At 48.9% G+C, this 27,204-nt stretch overlaps 1 protein-coding gene across 4 annotated transcripts in view; it reads left to right on the top strand.

The window, feature by feature from the left end:
• LOC106744418 (frizzled-2) overlaps nucleotides 1–26,944 on the top strand; it is an 87,459-nt gene extending 60,515 nt beyond the window's left edge. For 2 of the 4 annotated variants that reach the window (XM_014619176.1, XM_014619175.1), the window contains exon 2: nucleotides 20,638–26,944. In XM_014619176.1, coding sequence (XP_014474662.1) covers nucleotides 20,665–22,989 — 2,325 coding nt within the window. In that variant the 5' untranslated portion in view covers nucleotides 20,638–20,664 and the 3' untranslated portion in view covers nucleotides 22,990–26,944. The remainder of the gene's footprint in view (nucleotides 1–20,637) is intronic. The other 2 variants (XM_014619178.1, XM_014619177.1) reach the window with 2 other exon arrangements.
• The last annotated feature ends 260 nt before the right edge of the window (nucleotides 26,945–27,204 follow it).

The following is a 27,204-nucleotide window of genomic DNA, read 5'->3' as shown; positions in this document are numbered from 1 at the left end:
GACAGAGTTACAAGCGAGAAAGACTTTGAATTCAGACGCGCTCGAGTAAATCCAGGTTAACGCTAAGGCGCGTAGGTGCGCGCTCGGTGGCGCTCGTTGCCGGGCAAAAGCGTATACCCACGAGATGCATATGTACCACCTCCGCGTTTCCTCCAGGCCGACCATGAGACCGCGAGAGAGGAAAGCTGCGAAGAGAGGGAGAGAGAAAGACGTCGCTTCTCATCCTAATTGCGCAATAGCGCATAATTCGCGCGCCCGCTAACGCCGGACCGGCTAATGCGCGCCGATGCACGCGTGGGCTGCGCATTTTCTCGGAGTCGCGAATGCATCTGCATAAAAGCGCCAGGACCGCGCGTCGCCGAAGAAAAGAAAGAAATGCGCTCGTCGAGCTCGAATGAAAAATACGCCGGCCGCCCGCCATTCGTCGTCCACGTCGCGCGTAACCCTCGGATAACAAGATTGGGTCGGATCCGACCGAGTCCGTATTCTAGTGCTTCCACGCATGCACTTGTGTGACGCGTATATTTCAGATATTTCACATATGTTTTCCAATATATTTCACATATTTTGCGATATATTTTACTTACTTTTAAATCTTTTCTGACTTGTGAGAGTAAAAAGTGCCTGGTCGAAAAGATTAGTTGGAAACACTACAAATGCTTCTACCGACCGAATCCGACCTACTTTGTTACACACGTGACTTTGATGAACTTTGTTATTCGAAGGTTAACATTCGAAAGTAGACGAAACAAACGCCGGAGGAAGAGGGAACCAGTTGCTCGGGCCTCCGTTAACTTTCCCCGTCCGTTCGCCGCGTCGGTCATCTCTTCTCTACCTTCCTCTCCGCCCGCCAAACGAACGGTGCCGGGACTACCGCAGGAATCTCCGTCGAAACGCAAGGCTTCCCCTCAGGAGGCCAGGGGCACCCGTGGATCGCCGCGAGAGATCCCCCGATTGTGATTCTTCGGTCAGGAATCTGCGGGTCTCGCTTCCACGAAATGGCGCGCCACCACGAATAAAAGAACGGAGTGTCGCCTCTCGCTCGCTGCAGGCCGCCGTCTGATTTACCGGCAGGGACGAGAAAACAGCATGCGGAGACGCGGGCGGGAGGAAGACAGTGAGGATCGAGCGCGGCACGCACGAGATATACATATAAAAATAGAATATAAGGGGGGAGTGGCAAAATACAATATTGCCGATGCACAATGGCGAGGAAACGCACACGTGTGTTACGCACGTATATAACTGAAGGACGATGTAAAACACGCGCCGCGTGTCTCCGTTATCGGCGGATGCGGAAGGATATTTCGACCTTGTCGATAAGGTGGGAAATAAAAAATATATAAAGAGAGAGGAGAAAGAAAGAGAGAGAATATCGGTCTCTCTAACGCATGCGGATATTGTTGCAAGAGGATGTTTAAAGAGATTATTATTTATCGTACTATCTCTCGTGTTATTTATAAAATTGATAAAGGAATATTTTACGCATGGATTGTTACGCGTGTAGACACACTCGACGACGCAAGTCGAGCGCGATATCGAGGAATAACGGAGTCGAGGATTCGCCAGGATCTGAGAATCTTTCACAGTGCGATCGCGTGCCGCGCAATCGTAACTTCGACATTTCGTCGCGAGACGCGTAATGTGGGGGCAGATACGCTTCGTCGCGCGAAATTTTACTCAACAGTTTCCTCGAGCAACGTGTATTTTGAGAGGCGTGATACGCCTGTAATGAAGTGTTCGTGCGTTCGCCCGAAGCTAATGTTTTAAATTGCGCCCGCATGAAACAGTTTAGCAACATTGCGACGAAAATTACAGTCAAGGCAATTTCTTTTCACGATTACTGCTCGAGCAGCAAATACCTTTTTCTTTTTAATACGATGAACTTATAAAATACAACATTTTATGGATGCACTCTATACACGGTAAGAAATGTGTTAAATTTAGCATATTGCCCCGGTCCACACGAATTTATATGTTAATTTAACGCAAAGTAAATATGTTGAGTAACACAAATATTATGATAAAAATTAACGCCAAATTAATATGTCGATCAACACTGAAGCATAAAATGTGATATTTTAATACTTATACATATTGAATATTGATTCAACACAAAATGTATTGAGATAACATAAACACAATATTTTAAAAATTTAATTCAAAAATTTTAACTAGGACCGATTTCAACACAAGTACAAATGTTTTTCACCATGTACAATGGTATGTCTACGTGAAAAGGAAAGACCTGACATAATGCTTTTATTACATATTATTATGTATATATTTTATTTCGCATATATATATATATATATATATATATATATCATATCGCGCAGGACTATGAAAATCGATTTTTCACATTAGAATCGCAAATTTCACTTCGGAGATGGGGATTCTCTCTCGGCGGTGGGCGCGTGCGTGTCTCTCTCTCGTAAAATAAGCGCTCGGAATATCGAAAAGCTTTCCAGGGGCGCAATCACTGTCGTCGAGTACAGATATATATTTTTTCGGATAACCACGGTGTACGTTACTCTCTCTCTTCCTCTCCCTCCCTCCCTCTCTCTCTCTCTCTCTCTCTCTCTCTCTCCATTCCATGTCCGAGGCTCCGACTGCGTTGATTCTGAAAATTTAGCATACAGCTCTCGCGGGAGGCAGGTTGGGTCGATAGCAACACCACCCTTGGAAAGCTCTTTCAAGGGGAACCCCACGGATGGGTGGCTCGTCGGTGGTGGTAATGCCGGTGGAGGTGGTGGTTACGCCGCTTTGATGATGGTGTGACTATCGACCGAGTACCGACGACGTGGAACGTCGTCGTGGTTGCACCATAAGATTTCTTGTCGTCTCGCCCGTTCCTTCCTTCCTTTTTTTTTTTTTTACTACCGAAACTTCAACCGTGCGTACTTTCTCGCGAAACGTCCCCTTATAAATAACCTTTTTCTTTTCTTTCTTCGCTGAAAAAAAAACCGGACGCGACGGCTCGCGCTTTCGCCGAACTTCGACACTTCCGTCTCGCGTACGTCTTACGACGGGGATGTTTCATCCTCCCGGAAATGAATTATTCTCATCCGTATAAACCTTAATAATAATAACTTGCATTCTCGGACAAATTGCATCGTAAAGTTCTCTCTAGGGTCGAAGACTCGCGCTAAAAAAAAAGGAGGGGATACACCTCGACGCGATATAAGATATTCCAGGATCCCCGCCCAATTTCAAGTCCGCCGTTCGACAAGGCCATATTTACCGTGCAACAAAACCGACAATGTACGCTTCATGTTGATCGACGACCCCCCTGTGGAAGCAACGTAACTGAGTCTTAATTAGTTTCCTTCTGGAAGCCGCGGAACAAGAAGCAGCAGCGTAGGAAGCTGCTGCTTCGCCGTGTTCCATGTTAGTCAACACGCGACTACCTGGTCGCGATCGGCTGCGTTTTATCCGCGATCAATTAATCCTCGCCGATCACCGGCGAGCAGATCGGCCAAAATCAGACTTCTCAGCGTACACGCTGCGCAAATAATTCCGCTCGCGTCCCGCGCTCGTGCATACGTATGGCGTGCGCGCGCACACGCTCAGAGAAACGCCGCCACGGCGACGGCTTCTTTCTCCTTCGCCTCGTCCCGCTCGAAAAAGCTACCGTTTCCTTAAGGGAAGCGCAAAATAATGACGTACTTGCTAGTCTCGTCCGAGCGAGCCGTTTTTAGACGACACCGCCCTATGCGTGCTCGCAGGTGCGTGAACTCTCTCTCTCTCTCTCTCTCTCTCTCTTTCCGACAAATCCGCGGATCGCATTTCAACGCATACGATCACACTTTAGCTCCTGTCGATGCGTGAAATAACGTGACCTTTTAGCCCGGCCGACTGCCTTTCGGATGAGCGAGAATTCGCCGCGATTTCAATATTCTTCGAGGAGAATTCTTGGTAGTGGCATAAATTTCCACTTCGATTCGCATGCATATATTCGGTTTTTCTAAATCACATGCCTAATTCATTAAAGTCACTAATGAATGATAATTGCTAAATTTGCTCCGTCGTATTTCGGTGCTGCAAATAAGAATGTTAAGTTGCTGGATAAATCATTGGGAGGAGGAAGAAACGGCGTCCTGCGTAAGAGGCGTGGGCAAAGATTCTCGTTAGCGGTGTCATAAGTTGCGAATAAAATTAGCTGCCACAAATCGCGCGTAAAAATTAGCAATTCTTATCGCCCGCGAGGAATCTCGGACGAGGAATTTGTCGATTTCACGGCGCGAGTATGGCATTCCAGACAGTTGGACCCGCACAGTCGGAGTAAAAGCCGGCGCGAAGGACACTCGAAAATGTTATCGCGAGGAAGCGCGTTATGCGTTTTATCTCGCCGCAGATAATCCGTGTAAACGCGCGATGTAGATTCGCCGCTCCGCGTTAGTTAGACGGGGACGAAGCAAATGCGGGCGTTGCATATCGGCCGGCCTGTTTCCCCGGGGCCCGTTGAAGCGAACGAACGGGAAACTTTATCGCGAACGCAACCTATGGTTGACAGCTCCGTGATGCATCGGTAGCGATTTGCATTGGCGTCGACCGCGCGGGGGCCAACCGCCGCCGCCGCCGTCTCTAAAACAACGACGAAGGAATTCCCGCCATACTTCGGGTCCGCATTCCGGCGGCACATTTCTCACTAAACGCGCCCGTTAGATTCTCCGCTCGCGTTGACACCGAACGCGCGCCACGTATTAAGCGAATTAACCGCGGAACGATATATGACCAGCGCGATTCGACGCTAAACGCGCGATAAGAGAAATATTTGTACCGCCGATATCTTTATCTCAACGATGCGTCCGCGCTCGATATCAATATCTGGGACTCGGGATCGAGAAGAAAGCGCGTGTGAAATCTTAATTGAAGGACTTGAGGCTCTCGAATCGCCTCGTTATTTGCGTGAATTAATTATTTAGAAATGGATTAATTATCGATTTCCGGAGAAATAGATTTTTGCTCGGCCCGTGAGATATACAGCAGCCGCCGGTATTGTTAAATTTGGGCATCCCCACTGGGATATCTGCGGTGGGGAATTCGTGTAAAAATAATAATCCCAAGCAATCGGAAAATTGATCATGGAATTCAGAGGGGGAAGACGCGCGCTCGAACAAACGAACCGTATCTTAACTTTGTTGACCCTCCTCTAGGTTTCTTGCAATATTGACGCAAAGTTGAGTAGGATGGACACGGCAGTCTGATTCAATTATAGAAGCCGTGATTACTACGAACAACCGCCCGTACACTCGCAACAGTTTACTCAATACGCTTTGCTATCGTTTCACCTTCGCGGTTATTTTCATTACCGTTATCACCAACCGGCTTAGCCTTATCGTTTCGCTTGTTTTCACTGATCGTACAATTACATCGGTAATCGTGCTTCGTCTTACTTATTCATCATTATTACATTTATTGTTACCGTTTTCCCCCACCCGTGGAAATATTCGCCTCAATTCATAAATGCTTAAATCTAACATCGCGTACGTCACGGAACTCTCTCATTTCGCGAAAACTGAGAAATTGAGCTCTTAGAATCGTCCGAGCTATTAGAATCGTTTGCTTTTATTTGCAGTACGTTTTATCGAATTTTTTCCGCCCGTGGACATTTCAACAGATGGGTCTCAGTGCACGATGTACGATTGTTTCTGCGCGGAGAAATCAGCATGATTGTTGCGACTACGCATGCATTATTGACACTCTGTGAGTGTTGAAATTCAAAGCTCACCATATCGACGCAAAAATTCAGTGATATTCCAATAGCCCGGTCTATCGACGAAACCCGATGCAGCACCTCACGAATTGCGTCGCTCTGCATCCGAAAGTAGCGCGTCCACAGCCACGATGCGTCGATCCACGTCGATTGCACTTCACTTTATTTTATTCGCGACGCGATACGCACCTTTTAACAGCGATTGACGAACGTTTTCGACACGCCGATGAAGAAAACTGCAATTGCATTTTTGGTCCTTTTCTGACACAGTTATTTTTCAATGATATTCTATCAATAGGATTAAATGTCTCAGAGAAATACTACTATTGTAACACTACGATCCACGTGATATTATGCGATTTATTCAGTATTTTATTTCTATTACAATGGATGAGCGAAAAGTTATTGGAAAAAATAAGGATGATTAATAAAGATAATAAATAAGTTTCTTGAAAACAGCTGAACAGCTTTACAGTTGCAGTACTTTTCCACAATATCGACGATTTATTTCGATGCGGGATCTGCGATTTCGTTCAGCGAATATTTAAAGCAACACACATGCGCTGCGTGTCGTACGTAAACAAACTGATAATAAAAATTTTGAGTAAAATCCGCGAGAAAAATAATCATGACGTTAATACGAATGAAAACCCACGCAAATAACCGATGAAACTGATCAAGCGAAATTTATCAGCGCAATACGTAAACGGAATAATCGCGAGTGGCGTGAATTCTCGCATTAGCTTCGTCATATCTTAGCGAAGATTACTCCGCATTATTTATGCGAAGATAACTCCGCAATATGTCTGTGCGGACACAGCTTCGCAATGTTTTTGCGAAGACTGCTTCGCAGTCTCTCTATGAAATTTACTTTTGAATTGCGAATTTTATCGAATGAAAGAATCAAATCTGAAAGTCGTAAACACGACGCGAACATAAATAGTAAACAACAAAAACTAGATGCCATTTACGATATGTATAGGTGACTTCGTCTAATTTAATAACGCAGTTAAAATATAAATATAAATATCGTGAGGCTTTTATACGTTTATAGATAAGAAAACGCGCAATTTGAAAAATTAACGCGAGAAATATTATCGTGAGTTATGACGCGTGATTTCTCCGCAGTTCTCTGCGAAGTTCAAAAGTCGAATTCCATTCGACGATATTCAGTCATATAAAAAAATCGAACTGTTAAATAAAGCGGTGGTATAACATTCATAATAACGAATCTATATTCACGTTCTAAAATAATGAATTTATATATTGTATATATTTATTATATACATTTATATAATTATGTTATATAATTCATATTTATTATATTATATAATTCATTATATATATTATATATATTCATACATCGAAAGTCATTGTCTATTCTCTTCAAAATTTGTCTTTTTTATAACAACTCGACGGATATTACATGAGGAAGTGGCTTTTGTATGAAATATAATAATAGATTTTACAGTCTCTAAAAAGTAGATTTTATATATCAAATTTTTTCATGAATACCCCCTTTACTCTTTGTACTCTTGTAAAAATGTACGAAAATCTACAAAATCGCACTGATTTTTACAGAATTTCGGTAATGGAACCATCACCTCAAATCTTTACACCTGCCACCTCTAATTTTTCAACCCATTTCTTTCACTTACCATGACCGGTCACGTTCCACCTGCTCCCACAGACCTGGAACAGAAAAGATATAATTTTATAGATTAGATTTATGGATATTGCTTAAAGAACAGGTGTATGAATGGGTTCGCGATCATAATTCGAATAATTGCAGAGATGGCGCGACTTATAACAACACACGTAGGCTTGGAACGCGTAACGTATTGCAACGATCCTAATTAATTAAGAATTCTAATTGCGTCAAGATGTATCGCGGAGGTAAACTTCGGCGAAATCTCTCCATCTTCCTCGAAATTGGCCGAACGTTAATGGCTGTTTTATGCAAATATTAACGACTACCGCGAAACTTATTTTCCACGAATCTTCCAGGTTCGTCGAGTTTCGTGCGCGAATCAACGCTCGATTCACCTGTCATCGCGCTTGTAAAACTCTCGCACGGCTAGATTCTCATCATGACGCGCGCGTATTCCGCGATAGCCGGCGCGATAACGTCGCCAATTTGTCTCGTGGAAAGCGTTTCCCACGCGCCTACACCGTCACTCACTCACTCACCGTGGCTTTCTAAGGTGCGAACGATAATAGACACGACGCTATGTACGTGAAACAAAACGACGTCGACTGTCGTCTTCTACAACTGTATAGACGCAGAGTACGTGAAAAAGTCGTAGTCGTAGCGTAAGAAATCAATATAAATATCGATCGTACGAAGTGCCATTACAGGCTGAGGTAGAAGAATGACATAGTCTAACTAAAATCTCGGATCAAATAGATGTTTTTATTGCAGCATGCAAAATGAAGATAATTTAATGTAAAATGAGACCGTGATTAATGTAGAATTCACGATATCGAGTAGGAAATCGTAAATTACTGAACAGCTGAACAATCGAAATCTTTTAACTGAATCTACTATAACGGAACAATAGTATGTCCGCCGTTTGTGCCGTGCTTTCTGCATTTAAAGTGAAAGAGGTGTGCGTTCGGGCACTCGAGAGCAAGTAAAAGAGAAGCAACAAGGCGTAGAAAATGCAACTAAAGCGAACAGACCTAATGTAATTCACAGAACACTGAGCACAGACGTAGTGTAGTGGAGTTCCGTATGTTTCCGCTAGACTGCAACATTCACAAGAGCCGGTTGCGAGAACTTCCTCGCCGGTACTTCTCCCCGTTCGCGATAACACTGAATGCGACGACCTTCGTATCAGATAACTGCGGGGGGCTCGGAATCGGACGACCACGTTTTACCGTGCGGCATACACGGGTCCGACACGACTTTTCTCGCGCATCTAAAATGTTACCGGCAGTCGTTTCTTTGTGCTGCCTCGGATTTTCACTTAGGACCCCGCGCGCTTTATTCTTACGAGTAATTAACGATGCGACCGCGCGGTACCGGCGCTCGCATAAAGTGTTTGTAAACGCCAACCGAGCCGGCCGCTTATCTACGCTCGTCGCGTTAAGGGGCTCATAAAGGACCGCCGTTATAAATCGGGCTTCGCTGTGATCTTAATTAAGAGCCGACTGTGGAATCCACCTTATCGAAATGCATCCTACATGTTCACGGAATTTTGAATAGCTGACGCTTTAAATATCAACTTTTGTGTCGCTAGGTGCTGCTGATTAGAGAGGCTAACAGGTGTTCATGTATCATATTCATCTAGCTTTGTTGTCACCTAACTCTCTTTCTGTTCGGCATAATATTGTGCGCGATTTTCAGGAACTATTGAAGAAACGCGAAATCAGGTGACCAGAAACTACAAAGAAACGGCGAGGGGTCGAAAAGAAGAATATATATATTCTATGGAAGAGAAAATCCATGTCCGCGTCTTTCTTTTCAGTTACAGAAGTTAGGGTAGCTGCTACCTGAGGAGATCTAGAAAATGTTCGAATAGCTTTAACCTACGAATATTCGTAAGACCTTTCATCTGGGAAAAGCGTAGAATTCTATAAGGGTTTCTGACGGCTTGTGTTGGAATTGACTCTCTAAGGATCTTGGCTTTATTTAGGAAACAGTCGGAGGTCGTTCGAGGATCCTTCGTTTCTTTGCTCCAACTCTGATATTTAAAACTCGGCCGACTGTCGTTGGAGAACACGATCATTTTAAATTTAACGTCCAAAAATGCTCTCATTTATCCCGAAAAGGTCAACAAAAATATTTAGAGAATCCGAGAATTCTCTCAAGTTGTTTCTCACGACTCGGGTAGACGTGCAGAAAGACTTAAAATGTTTAAGATACTCCTAGATTCCTAAAGAATCTCTAAAGAAACCCTCCGAGCATCTAACAGATCTCGCTCTCCGATCGGCAAGATATTAATTCATCGGTAAAACTACCCTTGTATACGTTACTTGGTTCCAACATCTCTATAACAGAAAACACGAAGTGAACATTAGTTCTTTCTCTTCCTAAGTAGATATATATCGGATAGTGTTATCTCACGCGTGTAATCAAGGGTCGAACGGAGGGTTGTCGCACCCATCATTCGCATATTTATGCGGGAGACTCGGGACAATTTTATCGGGTCCGAAATACCAGACGGGCGACACATCTTCCCGGATACGAGGCTTAGGATCCGAAGGCGGCCGTTTAACGAGCATCGGGTATCCGTCTGACCCCTCCACTTCATCTCCACGCATCGGTCTACCTGTGTACCACCATTTATCTCCCTATCTCTCCTCTTTTTTTCTCCAAGCCCCGAGCTTTGCTTTCTCGCTTCCCTCACGGACGCGCATCATCCGTACGGCGGTTAGGTTAGGTAAGGACGATGATTTACGATTTTAAAACCGCGCGTCTCGCTCGCTCTCGTCGCCGTCTACTGCGTCTTCTTTCCTCCTCCTCCACCTTCTGCTGCTGCTGTTGCGGGAAAAACTGCTCAGGCCGTTCCAGCTGGCTTCTCCGTCGAGTCGGGACGGTCGTTGCTTGTACCCGTCGCACGTGAAAAGTAAATAGCGAACGTGGCAACGACTCGTTCATCTTCCACGGTTGCCCTCCTCCTGAGGGGCCGCCGTCCTCCCATCATCTCCCTGTTAGCCGCGAGCGAGCGATAGCGCGCGCTCCGATCTTCTATAACTACCCAGGCACGACGGCGAGGTGTATGTATACCTTATCAACGTTTTCATCGAGCGTTCGAACGACTTGGTGGCTAGCGAGAGGCGGCCCCGCCATTTTCCGCATCGTCGCCGTTTTAACGAAAAATTTCGAGGGCCCTGTCGCGAGAGATCGAAGGCGGCAACCGACTTCCATCCTCGCGAGCCTGCCGGTTATTCTTAGAAACGATCAAACGATCGAGAGAAGACTGTTCCGAGGATCTAGATCACTTCGCTTCACACTTTGCGGCTCGCGCCGCTTTGGCGAAATTAATTTAGATCGGGGCAATGACCGAATTCCGTGATCGACGAAGAGGGGGAGAAGGGGGGGGGGGCTTCCGAGCGTCGGCCGCCGCGAGTCGGAATTTTTTTCTCGTCCCACAACCGCGAAAGATAAGAAACGGTGTTCGTGCGCGATCGAGCGTCTCTCAACGACCGCGACCACGACGACGACGATAACTCACTAACGGCGAAATCATTAAGGGGCAGACGCTAGTCGATGTAAAAGTTTCGAGACTCCGCGCACCTGGTTAACGGCACGCGATACATCGATAAGCTCGTCCTGACGAGCGCGCGTCAATAGTACAAACATGCGATTCAGCCACAACTGCAGTTGCGATCATTCGCGAGCGTTTTCTCTCTCTCTCTCTCTCTCTCTCTCTTTCGGGTACTGCAGATATAACAACGCCAAGGTGAATCGCGAGGAGCGTTTTCTGAGACGCGCTTCGCGCCTCCACGGGACGACGGATCCAATTAGGCGAGCGCATGAATCCATAATTCATTCCCTGATTAATTAGCGCGCGTACACGGGAGAGGAAGGTGCGAGCGAAGGGTTCGGAGGACGGAAGGGAGGAACGGGGAAACGATGGGGAAAGGGGCGTGACGAGATCGGTGATCCTTCTCGGCCGCGTTTACTCGCGCGCACGGCGGAGTAGGTGTGCGCAGCCTTGTAAGCACGTCGAACAAAAGGAGTCGCGTTTACCGCCGCTTCCCTGCTAACCTCCTCGCGATATCGCGCCTACGTACACTCCGCACTTATCCGCGTGCGCGCTCGCGACACGGTCCACAGGTGTGTGCGAGAGAACACGCGGTTACGTCGTTTTATAGGGAGATAAAAGGCATATCCCGACAGATTCTCTCTCTCTCTCTCTCTCTCTCTCTCTCTCTCTCCCTCCCTCTCTGTCTCTCTTTCTGTCTTCCTCGCTTACCAGGCCCGCAGGAGATTATTACGAGCCTGTATCAAATTGGGATTCTCCTCGGACGTTGTAACATTATTACGGAGTGCTCCGAGCGGTTTACAAACGCGGTGATAACGGGCGCTAAGGATACGATTCGCCTTATCATGCTTATTATTTTCATATTCGTCAGTTGTCCGATAAAATCGTTTCTCTCCCTTGACGCATAATCTCTTTTGGTTCTCCGTACTCCGCAAATTTTTGCGCGAGCCTGACAGTTTAGTAATAAATACTGTCAAATTAAGGAGGTCGTAAAGCTCAGTATCGTATTTTCAATGGCGCATCTCAACGGGCCCACTAATAATTTTAGTATTTACCAAGCAAAATTACATTTCTATTAATTTATTTCATTAACTAAATAATAAATGTTAACTTGAAACGAAGTTGAGATAAATATATCTATACAAAATATTACAAATATAGAAATATTATATTTTATAATATATAGAGTGCAAATTTCATCGAATTCTTATCAAACTCATTTCGCCTTACGATCTCTTTAAATAAGAAGAATCCGTTTATCGACAGTCGGTTAAAATCTGTAATTTGTAATGAAATTTTATTATTACCGTCGACTAACACTTGGCACGTGTGAATAATTGACAAATTCTCGAAGCCAACCGCACAGGTTGGCATTCAAAGTGCAAAGTTCAGGATTGGAGGAATGACCCTTAGCGTTACGATTTTTAATGAATTTCATTTCCCATTAGCAGAGATTTTCTCGACTGATAACGTTCTGTTCAAGATTTGTTATTCGGAGTACTCGCACGCACGAGCGCGCGTAAACGGAAACGCTCCAAGTCCATCAGTTTCCGGTCAGACTCGTGTATATCATCGTGCGTCGCCTCGCATTGGATACGACGACGCCCCGATGTTACTCGCGCGAAAGAAGCGTGGTTCTCGCATTACTATTCGCCGTATTAAACGCGATGATTGCTGAGAACGCGATGAGCGCGAAGCGCGTGGCTCGCGAGAAAGAAGGCACCACCTCCGGTTTCACATCGAATGCACAGAGAAACTGCCAGAGGAAACTCGAGACAGGAAATAGTTATATCAAGATCCGCCCGGCACACGGAGTCGACAAGCGTCCGTGTCGACGATTGCAGAAGTACAAGCCCGGTACGAATGATATGCCGGTCGCGTGTGTCTCGAATGCCGTGCGCGCCGGTAACTCGACGTGCGATTATCGACCGTTCGTATCCTGATTGAACGAGCGATGCATCATCGGCCCGTTGTACTTTATTGCGCTCGAACGGCGCCGAAGTGAAAATAGAGAAAACGGAAGGTTGATGGATCGCAAGCACGTTTGCAGTTTGCCACGTCGGTGCGGTCCAATTATGAGATACAAATAGCTGACTACGCGAAATAATGGAATAAGATTTTCGCCACGTTCGCGATCACGTTCGCGACATCCCAGTGAGATACGAATTAATATTCCGTCGGAACAAAGTCTGCGCGAAGTTGAAAGAACTTCGTCGTTCGTTCGCAGCCGCGAAATCTGATTCGCCGAAATCTTCTCATTTTCCAAACTCATTAACTCAATAATTGCGTTTCTGCTTAAACTGTCGCCATGGAAATGCCGACGTCGACTTGATCAAAGCCGCGAAAAATTCTCTCTCTCTCTCTCTCTCTCTCTCTGAGATTTGACGAAAATTTAACGGGGCACCCTGTATATCGTCGCAAACGTGCCGCTTTCACGTGGGGGGCTTTGGTAAATCCGATCTTACGCGTGTATTCTGGGAATCGCGCGATTCAAGTAACAGCGCAGTTTCGCATAGCTGCGGCGGATGTCAGAATGGAAGGGAGGCGAGACCGTATTTCAGCCGCAGCGGCTCGCGATATTGGGAATATCTTCCGCACTTTTTACCGCCGGCTGTCTGAGTGCGTCCCGCAATCGAGTCGCGTGAAAAAGGTGCACGAGCCGCACCATGTGTACCTCCCGTGTCGTGTTCCAGGATAAATACAGGCTGTCTCAACCACGCGATCTTTTTTTCACGGTCGTGTATTCCTTTTTCAGCGAGACTTGATATTTCCGTAATTCACCTTTTCTTATATAAAAATTTCCTAACGATTTTTTTATCTTAAAATAGTTTTTCCTCCCTTTTATTCCCCCCCCCCTCTCTCTTTCTCTCTCTCTGTCTCGTAAAATGTTAATTATTTGAAGTAGATTGGAAACTAAGATTTCGTGTAATTGATTTAAAAGAGACTGGATGTGTATATCTTTAAAATTTGTTTGATTAAAATTTTATAATTTTCAATCATTCGTGATTTTAAGGTTATGATGCCATAACGTCGATGTAATCGTCGTTTTGCTCGATTTAATGCGCGATGTTTTCTGCGAGAATGAGATACGACAAAAGTGGGACATCCTATATATATGTATACATATGCGTATGAGGAAAAAACGACAAAATGGCATCCGAAAAAAGTCTGATTTCGTACAAAAAACCGAGGGACGCGTCGGGTGTGAATATACGTGTCACCGGGCGTCCTTGACTAACAGTTTCCGATTCCTGTTGCTCTCGCGACTTAGAGTAAATGAAACTGGCCGGAAATTGAGACCAATATAACTTTGGGACCAGATATAACTTTAAGGCTTCCTAAGACGTCGTAAAAGGTGTCTTTTAGACAATGAAACATCGTAAAGGCGTCTTTTAGATAATAAGTACGTCTAAGGGATGTCTTTAGATGCATTTTAGACACAAGTTATTGTTCGAGTAATGATTGAATTACTCACCGACCGACATGACGCCGACTCGCCACCGATGCCGTTATATCTTCCACCGATCGCTCCATTGCTGCATCGTATTTCTCCTTCACTCACGCGCTTATTGTACACCTACTCGACACTCACTGATTGCGTATTCACTCCGTGGATACGAGTCGATCGAAAAACACCACTGACTAAGCCTCCGCTTGGACGTACCGATAGACGCGATAAACGATCGCTGCCCGCCACTTAGCGTCTTGTTGCAACTAATGGCGTCGCTTGTCCGTCTCGAGAAGCGGCGTGAAGTTGCCGCCGGATTCTTCGGATCTTTTTTATACGCTCGCGTTACGCGTTCGCTCCGCGGACACTTGCTTAGCAACGTTCGATTTTACAAACCGGAGACATCGGTTCTTTATTCTTAATGGCAAGCTGGATTTTCAGAACGTCTCTAAGCATTTCTCCAAGTGTATTACCGATATTATTTGAAGCCAGTTAGTAAACTTCATTGTATATTTTCACTCATAAATAAACAGAGGAAGAAGTTTCGTGTTATCATTTACTTCTTTCACCCATTTTGTATATTAATTAGATGAAAAATAGCACGGAGTCGGATTTGACCCCAACCTTACCATTAGAGAGTTCAGTTTATCTAGATATTATCAAGATAATATTTAGCCAATGAAACGACTTACCTGGAGCAACCAAAGTAAACCGAAGTTTCCGATTAGCAAAACCGAACGCACCTTTTCTCGTTCGCTCGCTTAGTTCAACGTTGTGCTCTTTTTCCACAGATCGATCGGAAAAGCATTGTTAGCCGCGATTTTGCGTGTTAATTGACGACAGGACGGCCGTGGCGTCGCTTCGCGTCGCGTTCCCGTCGATAGCGTTGCGAGACTGATCGATTCAAGCGAGCCTGCGTGAAATTGTCGTCGCGTCGTCCCAGCATTCTGTATGCCCGGCACATCGCGCTCTTGTTTATCCGAACATTTTGCCGAGTGCATTTCTCGGGGCGTGCGCTACGTTAATAAACTCGTTCGAGAAAGTGCGCCCGAAGGCCAAGTTTAGATGCCCAGACACACATCGGAGGATAGATTCCAGAAGGAGCCAACGCGCGCGCGCGTAAACTATGCTAAGTTAACTTCCCGAGATACACGCACCGCGCGAGCGCGCCAAATGTTCCCCGTTCACGCTGGAATTGTGCCACCCCATATTTTAGGCGGAGAACTTGCCCGAATGGTAATCTCCAGTCGCGCGTTAGATCGCCAACGAGCTCGGTTTAGTGCGTTTCCACGTATACGTCGTAATTAAGATAAATTCCTTCGTGCGAGAGAGACGCAGGGGATTATAGGATCCAAGGCACCGGTTAGGATTCACGATCGCGTTCTACCTCGCGACAATCATCCTTCCCGTCCGCATAAATCGAAACTTGGACGTACCGTCCTCCGCGGGAGGCGGAAACTCGCGATAATTATTCGCATCGGAAATTCAGCGTAACTAAGAGAGAGAGAGAGAGAGAGAGAGAGGATCCTGCGCGACGATTAATTACCGAAGTTTATCGCGGATTCGAGGCGTAACCGAGAGTTTCCCAGCGATTCTGCGAACGACGACGGATCTGTCTTTTCGTTTTCTTCCCCGGGCGACCGCGCGAATCCAAGGACGTCGTCGAATTCTGACGAATCGTGTTCCGTTTCTCCTCGCTTCCCTCGACGGCCGACGAGAATCGACGACGGGGACGATCGCGGTGAATTCATGATTAATGCTCGTGACGCGCGATTTGATATAAAACCCGACACCGGCCGCCGCCGTCAGTTTTACCAACTAACGAGGGAGCGTAAAGCATACCTTATCCATACCTCGTCGTAAATCTCGCCGCTCGTTTTGATTTACGCACTTCTCTAGGCAGCGCGCGGGAACGGACGTTCGCGAAGAAACGCGTGGTATCTCGTGGAGCTACTGTTTACTCGCGCTAGGCGTTCTTTCAGGGCGTCTTTACACAGGAGTAAAGTGCCTGTAATAAGAATCTGACCAGAGTTCTTCTATCCTATTGGGTCTAACTAAATATGGCGGAACCAATAAGGTGCCTCGAATCTATATTTTGCGCGCGGTATCACTTAACTGGTGGGAATCGAGCAATAACGAAACAAACTTGTTTTCAGCAGTTTTCTTTGTGTAAATATACAAATACAACTTTAATTAAAAGGTAAATAATATTATTTAATAGTATCGTATATACGCATAGTGTCGTAGTTTTATTATTATTTTATTACTAGAAATCTTAGGCCGGTATTCACAGTTAGGTTTTATATATATCTTATAATACATTTAAATATGGACACTGTCCATGTGAATCTGTACTTTGCAAACAGGAATTCCGAGAATTTCGTACATGTTGCGAATCTTATTTTTTTGACGATTTTTTTTTTAAATTAACAAGCAAGCCATCCTCATTTTTTTCGTAATCAGTGTTTCTCACAACTTGTAATTAGACATGCAGCAACTCGGCATTTTCTTTACAAAATTTCTGTAACTTGTAATGAATATTGAATACGATATTAAAGGTTACGAAATTATTTTGCGTACAATGTGTTTTTTTTTTCTTTATATATTTACTTTATCTTTTAGAACATTATATTATAAACCACTTGTTTTACTTGTTTATGAGATGTCTTTATAATCCACAATACCTTTACAGCGTAACACCATAATATATCTAGACCGAGTGTTGGTGAAGGTCGAAGTGCTCGTGGAAAAGCATGCGCTCTGTGTTTTGTGTCCCCGACGTTCTCTCTTATTCGCGCATAGACCACGCGAGCGAGGGAGAACGCAAGAGACATAAAACAGGGTACATCCTTTTCTACGTGCACCTCATCCACCACTCTTCAAATAAAGGCAAACGCTCGGTCTAGATATATTATGGTCACACCGCACTGTTTTTGTTTACCTACGACGCCGTGTTTTGTCGAACCAGCAACTTTGGCCAGTTCGACCACAGAATTCTATACATACACTACTAGACCGCCTAATTCCTACGAAATACATAGCACCGAGAAATATCCACAGAATCGTCGTACAAGTGATATAACATTCACGTCTGATCGATTGTAGACACCGGTTGTATTATCCACCACCATTTTTCTTCCATCCTACTTAACGAGTAATATGCAATACATACTTTTCGGTATCCTATTTTTTGATACACTATATAAAAGGATTAGCGATCTAGCATATAAAAGCTGTGGGCCAGGCTCTTGCTGTAAGGACTCTAGCGGGGACAGGTTTTGCCCCCTTCTTCGCCGCGAGATCGCGATGCGTTGCCGAAGGAGCGTCCCGACACAAATCGCTGATGAGCGCGCGCTGAGGACGTTTTTTGCGTGGCCTGGCTTTGCTGAAACGGAGGCATGAACGAGCCGAGCGAGTGAACGAGCGAATGCACGCTCGCCGGATCTCGACGGGAGCGATATACGATCGGCCGTGCGTGACCGCAGAGATAAAACGCATGAGGCAAAGGTCCTGGCATATTAATATGTATAAACTTTTAATTAGCTGTCGCGTCGCGCTGGCAGCGGACAGATTGCGCTCGTGCGCGCGCACGAGCCGCCGTTATTCGCAGAAACTAGTTATGAGCGCGGATAGTCGCGTGGGAGCAAAAAGAGCACGAAATTTCCATAAAAGAGGAGTGTATCGTAACCCAAACAACGTCGGCGGCCGGTCGGGCCGCATATTCCACGCAGGGGTGAGCCTTTAAAAGTGATTCATTGCCGAGTCCCTTCTGCCTCCTGCGCTCCTCTCCCTCCCACCTCCTACCGGGGCCTCGTATTACCTTTACGCAACGCATTAATGGATACTCATTTCGTCGAATAAGTTTTATGCATAATAGTTCCTCGAATCGTTGGCTTTTGACGTATCAACCGCCCGCAGGATCGGATCCAACGTATCGAATATCGCAACGCGCGCGCGATCCTCCGGAGGTATCGACCGCGCGTAATTCTCCTTCTCCGAGAGTAGTGGATGAAAGGCAAACGACGGTGCTGGATGAAACGTTGCGCCGGGGTCGTTTTTCGGGGTAAACTGTTCTTGACGCGACGCGATCGCCGACGAGAGATTGGAAAATCTCCCTCTTCTCGTGCGAAGCCGCGAGAATCGAGGAGAGATAGATAGACGGATATGGGGGGGTATACATGTNGGGGGGGGGGGGGGGGAAGAAGGAGAGATCATCGCGATGTGCAGCCGTCGTTGACGGGTTAATTCTGTACGCGCACTCCGTGGCCGCGCGAACTCCGCGCGGCGAAAAGCCCCGGCGCGCGCGTATACGTCTCTATTGAGACCTCGCTTCCGTGCAGCTGCGGCGGATGCATCTCGCCGATGCATTTCGTACGCGCCAATCGGCCGTATCGGGATCCGAGCCACACACGTAGCGACGTCGGCTTCTCTCCTCCACCTCCATCGTTCTCCCTTATTCCAACGCGGGTGTATAACGCGCCGGCACGGGCGGCTTTATAAATAGCGACGCCCGCGTCGGGACGCGGCTAGCAGTTAACAAACGGTAAAACTAACACCCGCCTCCTACAATAACATTTCGCTCCGGTCACGTGTTTTCCGCGGGTCGACTATTATAAGATCCATGACTGTTTCGATCCCTTCCCCCCGCTCTCTCTCTCTCTCTCTCTCTCTCTCTTTCGTCGTCTTCGCCGGTTTCTCCGTCCATTCTTCTCGGTTGTGTACTCTTTAGCCTCTCTCCGCGCCACCTCCTCCACCCTCCGTTCGCCGATCGGCTCCGATGTCCCGACGTAGTTCGCGCATTCGCCGAGTAGATATTCACTCGGTAATCTCGGTGAAAGTTCGTCCCCTCGTTACCCGCTCGTCATGAATACCGGATTCGTTGTATATGTAATTGAAAATAAAAAAATCGCCCGAACGCCGAGGTGTGTGAAGCACGCGGCTCGCGAGCGAAGTTATATCGGAGCGCGCGCACCGCTGTTTACATCCGGCGCACGGATGGATTTTTCTTCACAGAGACGGGAAGAGTTATTTCTTATTCACGAACGAGACTCTACTCCTCGGCCGTCATTTGTTATCCATAAATTTGCCGAGGCTCACCGAGGAGCACGGCGCCGCGATCGCATCGCTCGAGACCCGGCTCTCTCCGCGAGAGCGTACCGGTTCCGAGCGCGCGTATCTAGCGAACGATCGAAACACCGACGTTGATTTATGTACGAGACATCCGAGCGCTACGCCCTTGCTCGTTAAGGTCGAGCGAGCGAGCGAGCGAACGGTCGGCCAGACGCCGCATCCCGCGCCAGCTATTTAGGCATCGATCGCCGGCTCGGACTTTTACGAAAGAGCGGATCCACCCGACCGGGTTACCGAAACGGGCCCGCGCTTTGATAGTCTGAATTGCAAACGAAGCGACGATGGTACCGTAGGTACGTGCGCGCCGGCTTCTCCTCGCACCGGGATTAAGCTCGCATCTGCTCTAGCCGCTCCCGGCCGAACGCAATAAATATCCGATCTCCGGTAAATATTCCCTCCTACGTAGCGGCGGATTACGCTCTATCCGCAGAAACGTGTTATTAGCGATTACGGTCCCGACGTTGGCGAACTATTACTGGAAAGGCTTAAGGACGGATAATGCGATGAATCACACGTAAGACTGCGGTGCGTTAATGAGATTCGAGCGCGCTTATCGCGAAATACCGCCTTCTTATCCTATTAAAGGTGAAACATTCAATTAGACACACGAGTCTCTCCCACCTCCCAGACTCGGAGGAGAATGCAATAGCTCGCGTATTACACGTGGAAAATGAAAGATCCTGCTGGCGCGGCTAATCGTGGTCGAGGCTTTCGCCGCTCTAGCTGGAAATTTGCCGCTGTAATTCGAACTTTCGTCGCCGGGTGTACACGTGGCGCCGTATTTCATATATGTCTACTGTAGCTAAACTTATGGATGCCCGTGTGTTACAACAGGAATTTAATTAGCACATGTGAATTAACACCTACAAGTTTGGCTACGTATGTCAGCGTATATGCGGCACCTATGCATCTAGCAACAGCGGCTCGGGAGTTTGCTCGCGGCGGCAAATTTTTGGCCGCAGCAGCGGCGGAACATTTTCAGCCAAACCGCGATTGGCTGCGGCAGCGGAATCCTTTTTTTTCCCACGCACCTGCTTCGTGCTTCTCGCGAGCTCGCGTCAGCTAAACGATTCCAGCGTGTTGAAACGTCATCGATAAAAGTAGCCCTTTCGCTTACGTTGTTGCAGGCGGGCAGTTATGCGAGCTATGCAGCCATGAGCCGGCCGTCCTTGAACACGAGACCCGCGCGACGGACGAAGCTGTTCCCAGCCCGAACGATGGCGGGTCTGTTGATGCTGCTGGTGCTCGCGACGACGTTGTCGGACGCACGGTCGGAATCGGCGATCAGTCCGGTAGGTAGCGTGGGATCAGGCTCAGGTGTCTCGTCCGGCTCCTCCTCGTCGTCGTCGTCGTCCTCCTCGTCGTCGATCGGCGTGGTGTCCGACGGCGGTTCCAGTTCGGGCAACAACGGCATGGGCGGCGTGGCGAACGGCGGAAACGGCGTGATGGGCGGCGCCGGTGGTGGCATNGATCGCGGAGTGTCCACCCCCGCCGGTGGTGGCATCGCGAACGGCGGCGGGGGTGGACACTCCGCGATCGGCGGCGGCGGGAACGGTCGTTGCGAGGAGATCACGATTCCCATGTGCCGCGGCATCGGCTACAATCTGACCGCCATGCCGAACGAGCTGAATCACGACAGTCAGGACGAGGCCGGGTTGGAGGTGCATCAGTTCTGGCCACTGGTGGAGATCAAGTGCTCGCCGGACCTCAAGTTCTTCCTATGCTCCATGTACACGCCGATCTGCCTGCCGGAGTACACGAAACCGTTGCCGGCTTGCCGCAGCGTGTGCGAGCGAGCGCGCGCCGGCTGCGCGCCGTTGATGCAGCAGTACGGCTTCTCGTGGCCGGAGCGTATGGCGTGCGACCGATTGCCGAATCACGGCGACCCGGAACGCCTCTGCATGGAGCAGGACAATCGCACGAGCAGCACAGGTACCGGCGGCGGCGCCGGCAGCATCGGCTCGCCGAGCAGCGGCGCCCCGGCGCCGCCGGGTTCGCCGGCGCGACCCACGCGACCCTCGAAGACCGCGCAACCAGCCCGCTGCAAGCCGGGTAAGAACCAAAAAAACTGCCAGCACCCCCCGGGGGAGAGGACGAGGGATTGCGCGTGCAGGTGCAGGGCGCCCCTCGTGCCCCTGGGGGCGGTGGGCACGATATTACCAGGACCGATAGGCGGCGTCAGCGGCAGCATCAGCGGAAGCACCAGCAACGGGGTCGGCCTGGCCGGCATGACCGTAAGTGGAGCGATCCCGGCGCCGCCGCCAATGGGAATCGGCCGCAACGTCATCCAGGACATTGCGGGGGTGCAAGACTGCGCCCTGCCGTGCCACGGCGCGTTTCTCACCACCGAAGAGCGAGGATTCGCAGCCGTGTGGCTGGCTCTGTGGAGCGGACTGTGCGCCGCCAGCACTCTGGTGACCGTCACCACCTTTCTGATCGACACCCAGCGTTTCAAGTATCCTGAGAGGCCGATAGTCTTCCTCTCGGCCTGCTACTTCGTCGTCTCGGTCGGCTACCTGTCGAGGAGCGTGTTCGGCCACGAGGAAATCGCCTGCGACGGTCTGGCGTTGAAGTCCGGCGCTCAGGGCCCGGGCGCCTGCGTCACCGTCTTCCTCATGATCTACTTCTTCGGCATGGCCTCCTCGGTCTGGTGGGTGATCCTGGCGTTCACGTGGTTCCTCGCGGCCGGCCTCAAGTGGGGCAACGAGGCGATAGCGTCGTACTCGCAGTACTTCCATCTGGTGGCCTGGCTCGCGCCGACGGTGCAGACGGTTTGTGCGTACGTCGCCGGCGGAGTAGCCGGTGATCCGGTAGCCGGGGTCTGCACCGTGGCACCCGAGGGTGTGCGCAACTTCATATTGGCGCCTCTGTTCGTCTACCTGCTGCTGGGCACGAGCTTCCTCCTCGCCGGCTTCGTCAGCCTCTTCCGTATCCGATCGGTGATCAAACGGCAGCCCGGCGCTAAGGCGGACAAGCTCGAGAAGCTGATGATACGCATCGGCGTGTTCAGCGTTCTCTACACCCTGCCGGCGGGAATAGTGTTGGCCTGTCACATCTACGAGTCGGCTCTGCGAGACGAGTGGCTCGGCTCGCTGGCGTGCCCGTGCCGGCCGCGAGCGAGGCCGCTCTACTTCGTCCTCATGCTGAAATACTTCATGGCGCTCGCGGTCGGCATCACCTCCGGCGTCTGGATCTGGAGCGGCAAGACGGTCGACTCCTGGAAGCGGCTGTGGAGGCGCTTGTTCGGCGGCGATCACGGTGCGACCGGGCACATGGCCGCCGCCGGCATGGTGGCCGGCGTGACCGGGGTCAGCGGCGGTATCGGCAGCGCCAGCATCAAGGGTGTCGTCGGCCGCGTGCCGTATCCACCCGCGCCCGGCCCGGGCAGCGCCCTCCTGCCGCCCGGCAGTGTCGCCAGCGCGTCCCAGCACCACCTCCACCATCACGTGCTCAAGCAACCTCCGCTCTCGCACGTATGACGTCACCAGTCGGCGGGAGGCGACATGAACACCGCTGGATGCGAGCAGCCGCAGCAGGAGAGGCCTTCCGCCCTTAGCAACTACGGGCCCATCTAGCCCTTCGCCTCGGCCTCGCGCAGGCACAACGCGTCGCACACGGCACCGCACACCGCGCCGCACACCCCCCACTCGGCCGCGACGATATACTCGAGGAGATCGCTCGCGTCCGCGACCGGACCGCTCACGCCGGCCCACGGCATCGCGCCTTCCTACACCCAAGCCACCGAGGTGTGAGGCGAACCCTCGTCATCGGTGCTCCTCGCCATTACCCGATATACGTATTCGTAATAATAATAATGTTCATTATTATTATTATATTAGCCTGTACGTGTCTTCTTCTCCCGCGGGGATCTCGAGAAATCCTCTCTTCAAGCTCATCGGGGCGGTCGTCGATGACGCCTCCTCGCCGGTCGATGCGAAGAACCGAGTCCTGGTGGAACGAGACGCGGTGGAAGGAAGCGAACGCCGGCAGAGGGGGGGATCGCTCGAGTGCCGCGGTATAGTGAGATTGTGATTTAGACGAAAGACTTCGTGAACGAAGAGCTGCGCGCGAGCAGCGGACGCTCGATAGATTTCTCTGTCTTTATCCGTATCTATCTATCTATTCTCTCTCTAATCTTTCTTACATTCTCGTAGCGGCGCTCGTAAAGCCCGCGGTGTCCGTCTAACGTGTATCGTCTCGTCTATTTATCTAATCTAGCCGTTAAAAGAGCAGAAGCCACGTCGAAGGTGTGTGTGTGTGTGCACGAGTGCGACGCGTGTCGCATCGTGCGAAAGCGGCGGCCTGCTCGCTCTCTCTTCCCACCCTCTTCGAAAAAGGAGGGCAACTGCCGCGGTGTCCTCGACGAGTCCTCGAGGTCCCTTACTCCGGGTCCTTCTCGCGAAACGACCGAACCAAATTCTTCCCCACTGCCACGCCTCGCGACAGAGAGATCGCGAAAGTCTGAAAGTAGCTCACCGACCAGAGGAGAGCAGGCTGCCGCCTGTGGCGAACCGCAGATAGGACACGAGTGTGTGTATAGGCAAGTCGTCGAAGGAGCAACGAGGCGGGGAAATAGACTAATGTAAATATTGTTCTTAGATATTAGTCGCGCTGTAAATAAAAACGGTCGCCAGGCACGTTGTAGGGTGTTTTTTTTTCTTCTTTTTTTCCCGATAAACGCGAGGACGGGCGATCGCGTTCGTGGCGAGCGTATCGTCGACGCGCGGTCCCTTCACAGAGAGAGCAATCGTTAGTCAATACTTGCCGTTCGGCCGCAATGCAGCGGGTTAGGTTCGTCGGTTGGACCGCGTTCTGCAATGTCGAGCTATAATCCGCCACTTTCGCTGACTTTCCTCGAGACAAGCTACGCGAGATTCGGGTCTTTTGATGATTTGGTAAATTTAGCTTACAATCATTCTTAATATTCCCTTCTAGTTTCACGTTGACGCGTTTCTCTCTCTCTCTCTCTCGATCAGGAGCAGGTTGCTCCGAATTAATTGACATTTGACGAAAATTTGAGGAAGATTGATGAAATCTGACGAAGAATCTGTCGTTTCGTTAAGTTCTCCGACTTGTAAATACTTGTATTATATCGAGTCTTCAGATCGTACGTTTACTTTATTTTTCTTTAAATTTGTCATTTTATAATCATTTTAATATTCTTTTCTAATTTCACGTTTCATTGACGTTTCTCTCTCGATTGGAGACAGGCTGCTCCGATTTTATTGATATTTAACGAAAATTTTAGGAAGGTTCATGAGATCCGGCAGAATCTGTTATTACGTTACGTTCTCCGAAATACATACTATATACGTATCGAGTCTTTAGATCGTATGTTTGCTTTCCTATTTTTATTTCTTACTTTATACGATAAGAATGACTCTTGGTTCCAAAGGTTGCATAACGCGGTCCGGATTAATCCGCGCGTTGTTGTACGCAATATTATCGATTTAGATTTCACTCCCGTCGCCACGAGCGGACGATCGTCGTCACAGAATGGAAGAATCCATGCGCGCGTCCAACGAGTGCGTAACAATACATATTATATATATATATATATATATATATTTATATATAATAAGTAAAAAACACACACACACATATATATATATATATATACATAGGTCCGCCTCGCGAAGATCACAATATAATTTAACAGTCGGTGTACTAGGTCGAACCTTTTTATACCGTAAGTAAAGGCGTGTCACTTCCGTCGCGTTCGCGGGGCACCGATGATAACACAGAACGGAGAGAGAACGGCGCGACGCCTTTGTATTTTTACCGTTGGATCGGCTGCTTCGCACGTGTCGCGAAGGGCGGCGCGATAGCGGAGGAGGAAGAGGACGCGAAAAGGGGCTCGAGAGCCGCCCTGCTTCGCCCGGGGGCGCGAAGCAGCCCCGGAAGGAAATTTATACACCCCCTCCGGAGGATAGCGGGTTAGAGGAAAATTATGCACGCGCGCGTATGTAAGTCCCGGTGATTTAGAAGTAGCGCCAAAGCGAGATTACGCACGAGACGTATTACGGGAGGAGGCGTCGCGCGCGAGCCCTTTTAAACACGTATTGTAGGGCGGCGTTGCTGACGCGCGCGCACCATATGCCAGTCACCGGTAATATCGTGCATTCGGGATCTCCGCCGGAAAAAGCGCGGAGAAAGCGCGAGAGATATCGTGGAACTTCTCCGGCGCCGCCGTTTATCTCGCGATAGAACTACGACCGGACGTAATGAAATGCGACTGTGTGTGTGAGACCGTGTTTGATCGAGCGAACGAATGATATATTTATCCGGGTTCCCCCGGAGATCCGACGACGAAACGCAATAACGCAAGAAACTCTCTCGGCTCGATTAAACTTCACGACGAGCGGAGGAAACGGTGAACAGAAGGAAGATACACCGTCAATAGGGACAATCGCGCGGATCGCTGCCCGGCTAATTTCTCCGTTACGAGGGAGATGCAGAAAGCGGGCGCGCGGTAAGAAACGGACAAACTGTCTCGTACAACTTAAAGGAAAGAAATGCGTAACCGTCGTGTCTTAGACGGAGACCTCTGCCAAACGGAACGTACACGCGTAATGTTATTAAAGAAGAAAATAAAAGTAGCGCGAGAGTAAAGACATTTTACAATTAGTGTCCACATATCACTCCAATGCATAAGAGGGGAGGGGAGGGAAGGAGGGAAGAAGTAATCGATGTCGCGCGCGAAAGCGTGAGGGGGGAGGGGGGAGGTAGAAAGTGAGAGGTAGAATGCGAGCGAAGTGCCAGGATGCCGAGCGTCGAGATCGTAAGTACCGGAAATGCGGTGGTCTCGCTCTTTCTCTCTCTCTGTCTTTCTCGTTCGCTCGCTCGCGGATTGCCGAAGAGATCCACGCGCGACGAAAGTGGTATTGACGGGACGCGGCGTAGAGGAAAACGAGGATAGAGAAAGAGAACGGGAGTCTCTTTATAAAGCGAGTATTTGTAAGTCACTTTTTGTCACACTGATTGTCAATAAAATGGAGAAATACTGTGTGTAATAACGAGTGTGTTTCGAGACGAGGCGAGCCGCGGCTGGCGGCTGATTACCTCTCGAGAAGAACGAAGCGCGATATCGGAGAGCGCCCGCTCCTCTCTTCGCCTCCCTTTCTTTTCTTTTATCATCCGTGCGTTTTCCTCGTTCAGCATTTATGTTCTGCGGCTCGCGCACGACGACGAGTTTGACGTACACGCGGCCGCCGCGCCGGTCGCTTTGTACAATTTTTTTTACGTTGCCATAGTAACCGTAGATGATGTAATCGACCGTCTCCCCGTCGGTCGCGAAAGAAAAAAGTATATATATATATAAAAAAAGGAAACACATATATGTGTATATATATATGCACACACACTCGCGCGTGTATATACATACGCGTATATTCGAATTGTATACGATTTTTAATACACTTTATTATTATTTAATTTCCCTGCGTCTCGTTGCTTTCCTCATCCTCCCTCGGCAACCGGCCTCCCCCTTTCACCCCGGCGACGCGCCGCGTCGCGTCGTCGTCGTCGTCGTCGTTCATTCGTTTTTCTTACCCCAGTTTTTCCTCGCACACCCTCGGTGCGACCGCCGCAGGGCGTGGCGTACCGACGCGTCTCCCAAGTACAAATAGAAAATGCGCTTTCGCCTCGTGTTGAATCGTCGCGAAAACTTCGCTTTACGTTTGCGTGTAAACTGT

Source organism: Dinoponera quadriceps, unplaced genomic scaffold, assembly GCF_001313825.1.
Source record: "Dinoponera quadriceps isolate SergipeBrazil2010 unplaced genomic scaffold, ASM131382v1 scaffold777, whole genome shotgun sequence".
In the NCBI taxonomy this organism is placed as follows: domain Eukaryota; kingdom Metazoa; phylum Arthropoda; class Insecta; order Hymenoptera; family Formicidae; genus Dinoponera; species Dinoponera quadriceps.
Note: the sequence above shows the minus strand (reverse complement) of the source record. Positions and strands in the feature narration are given on the sequence as shown.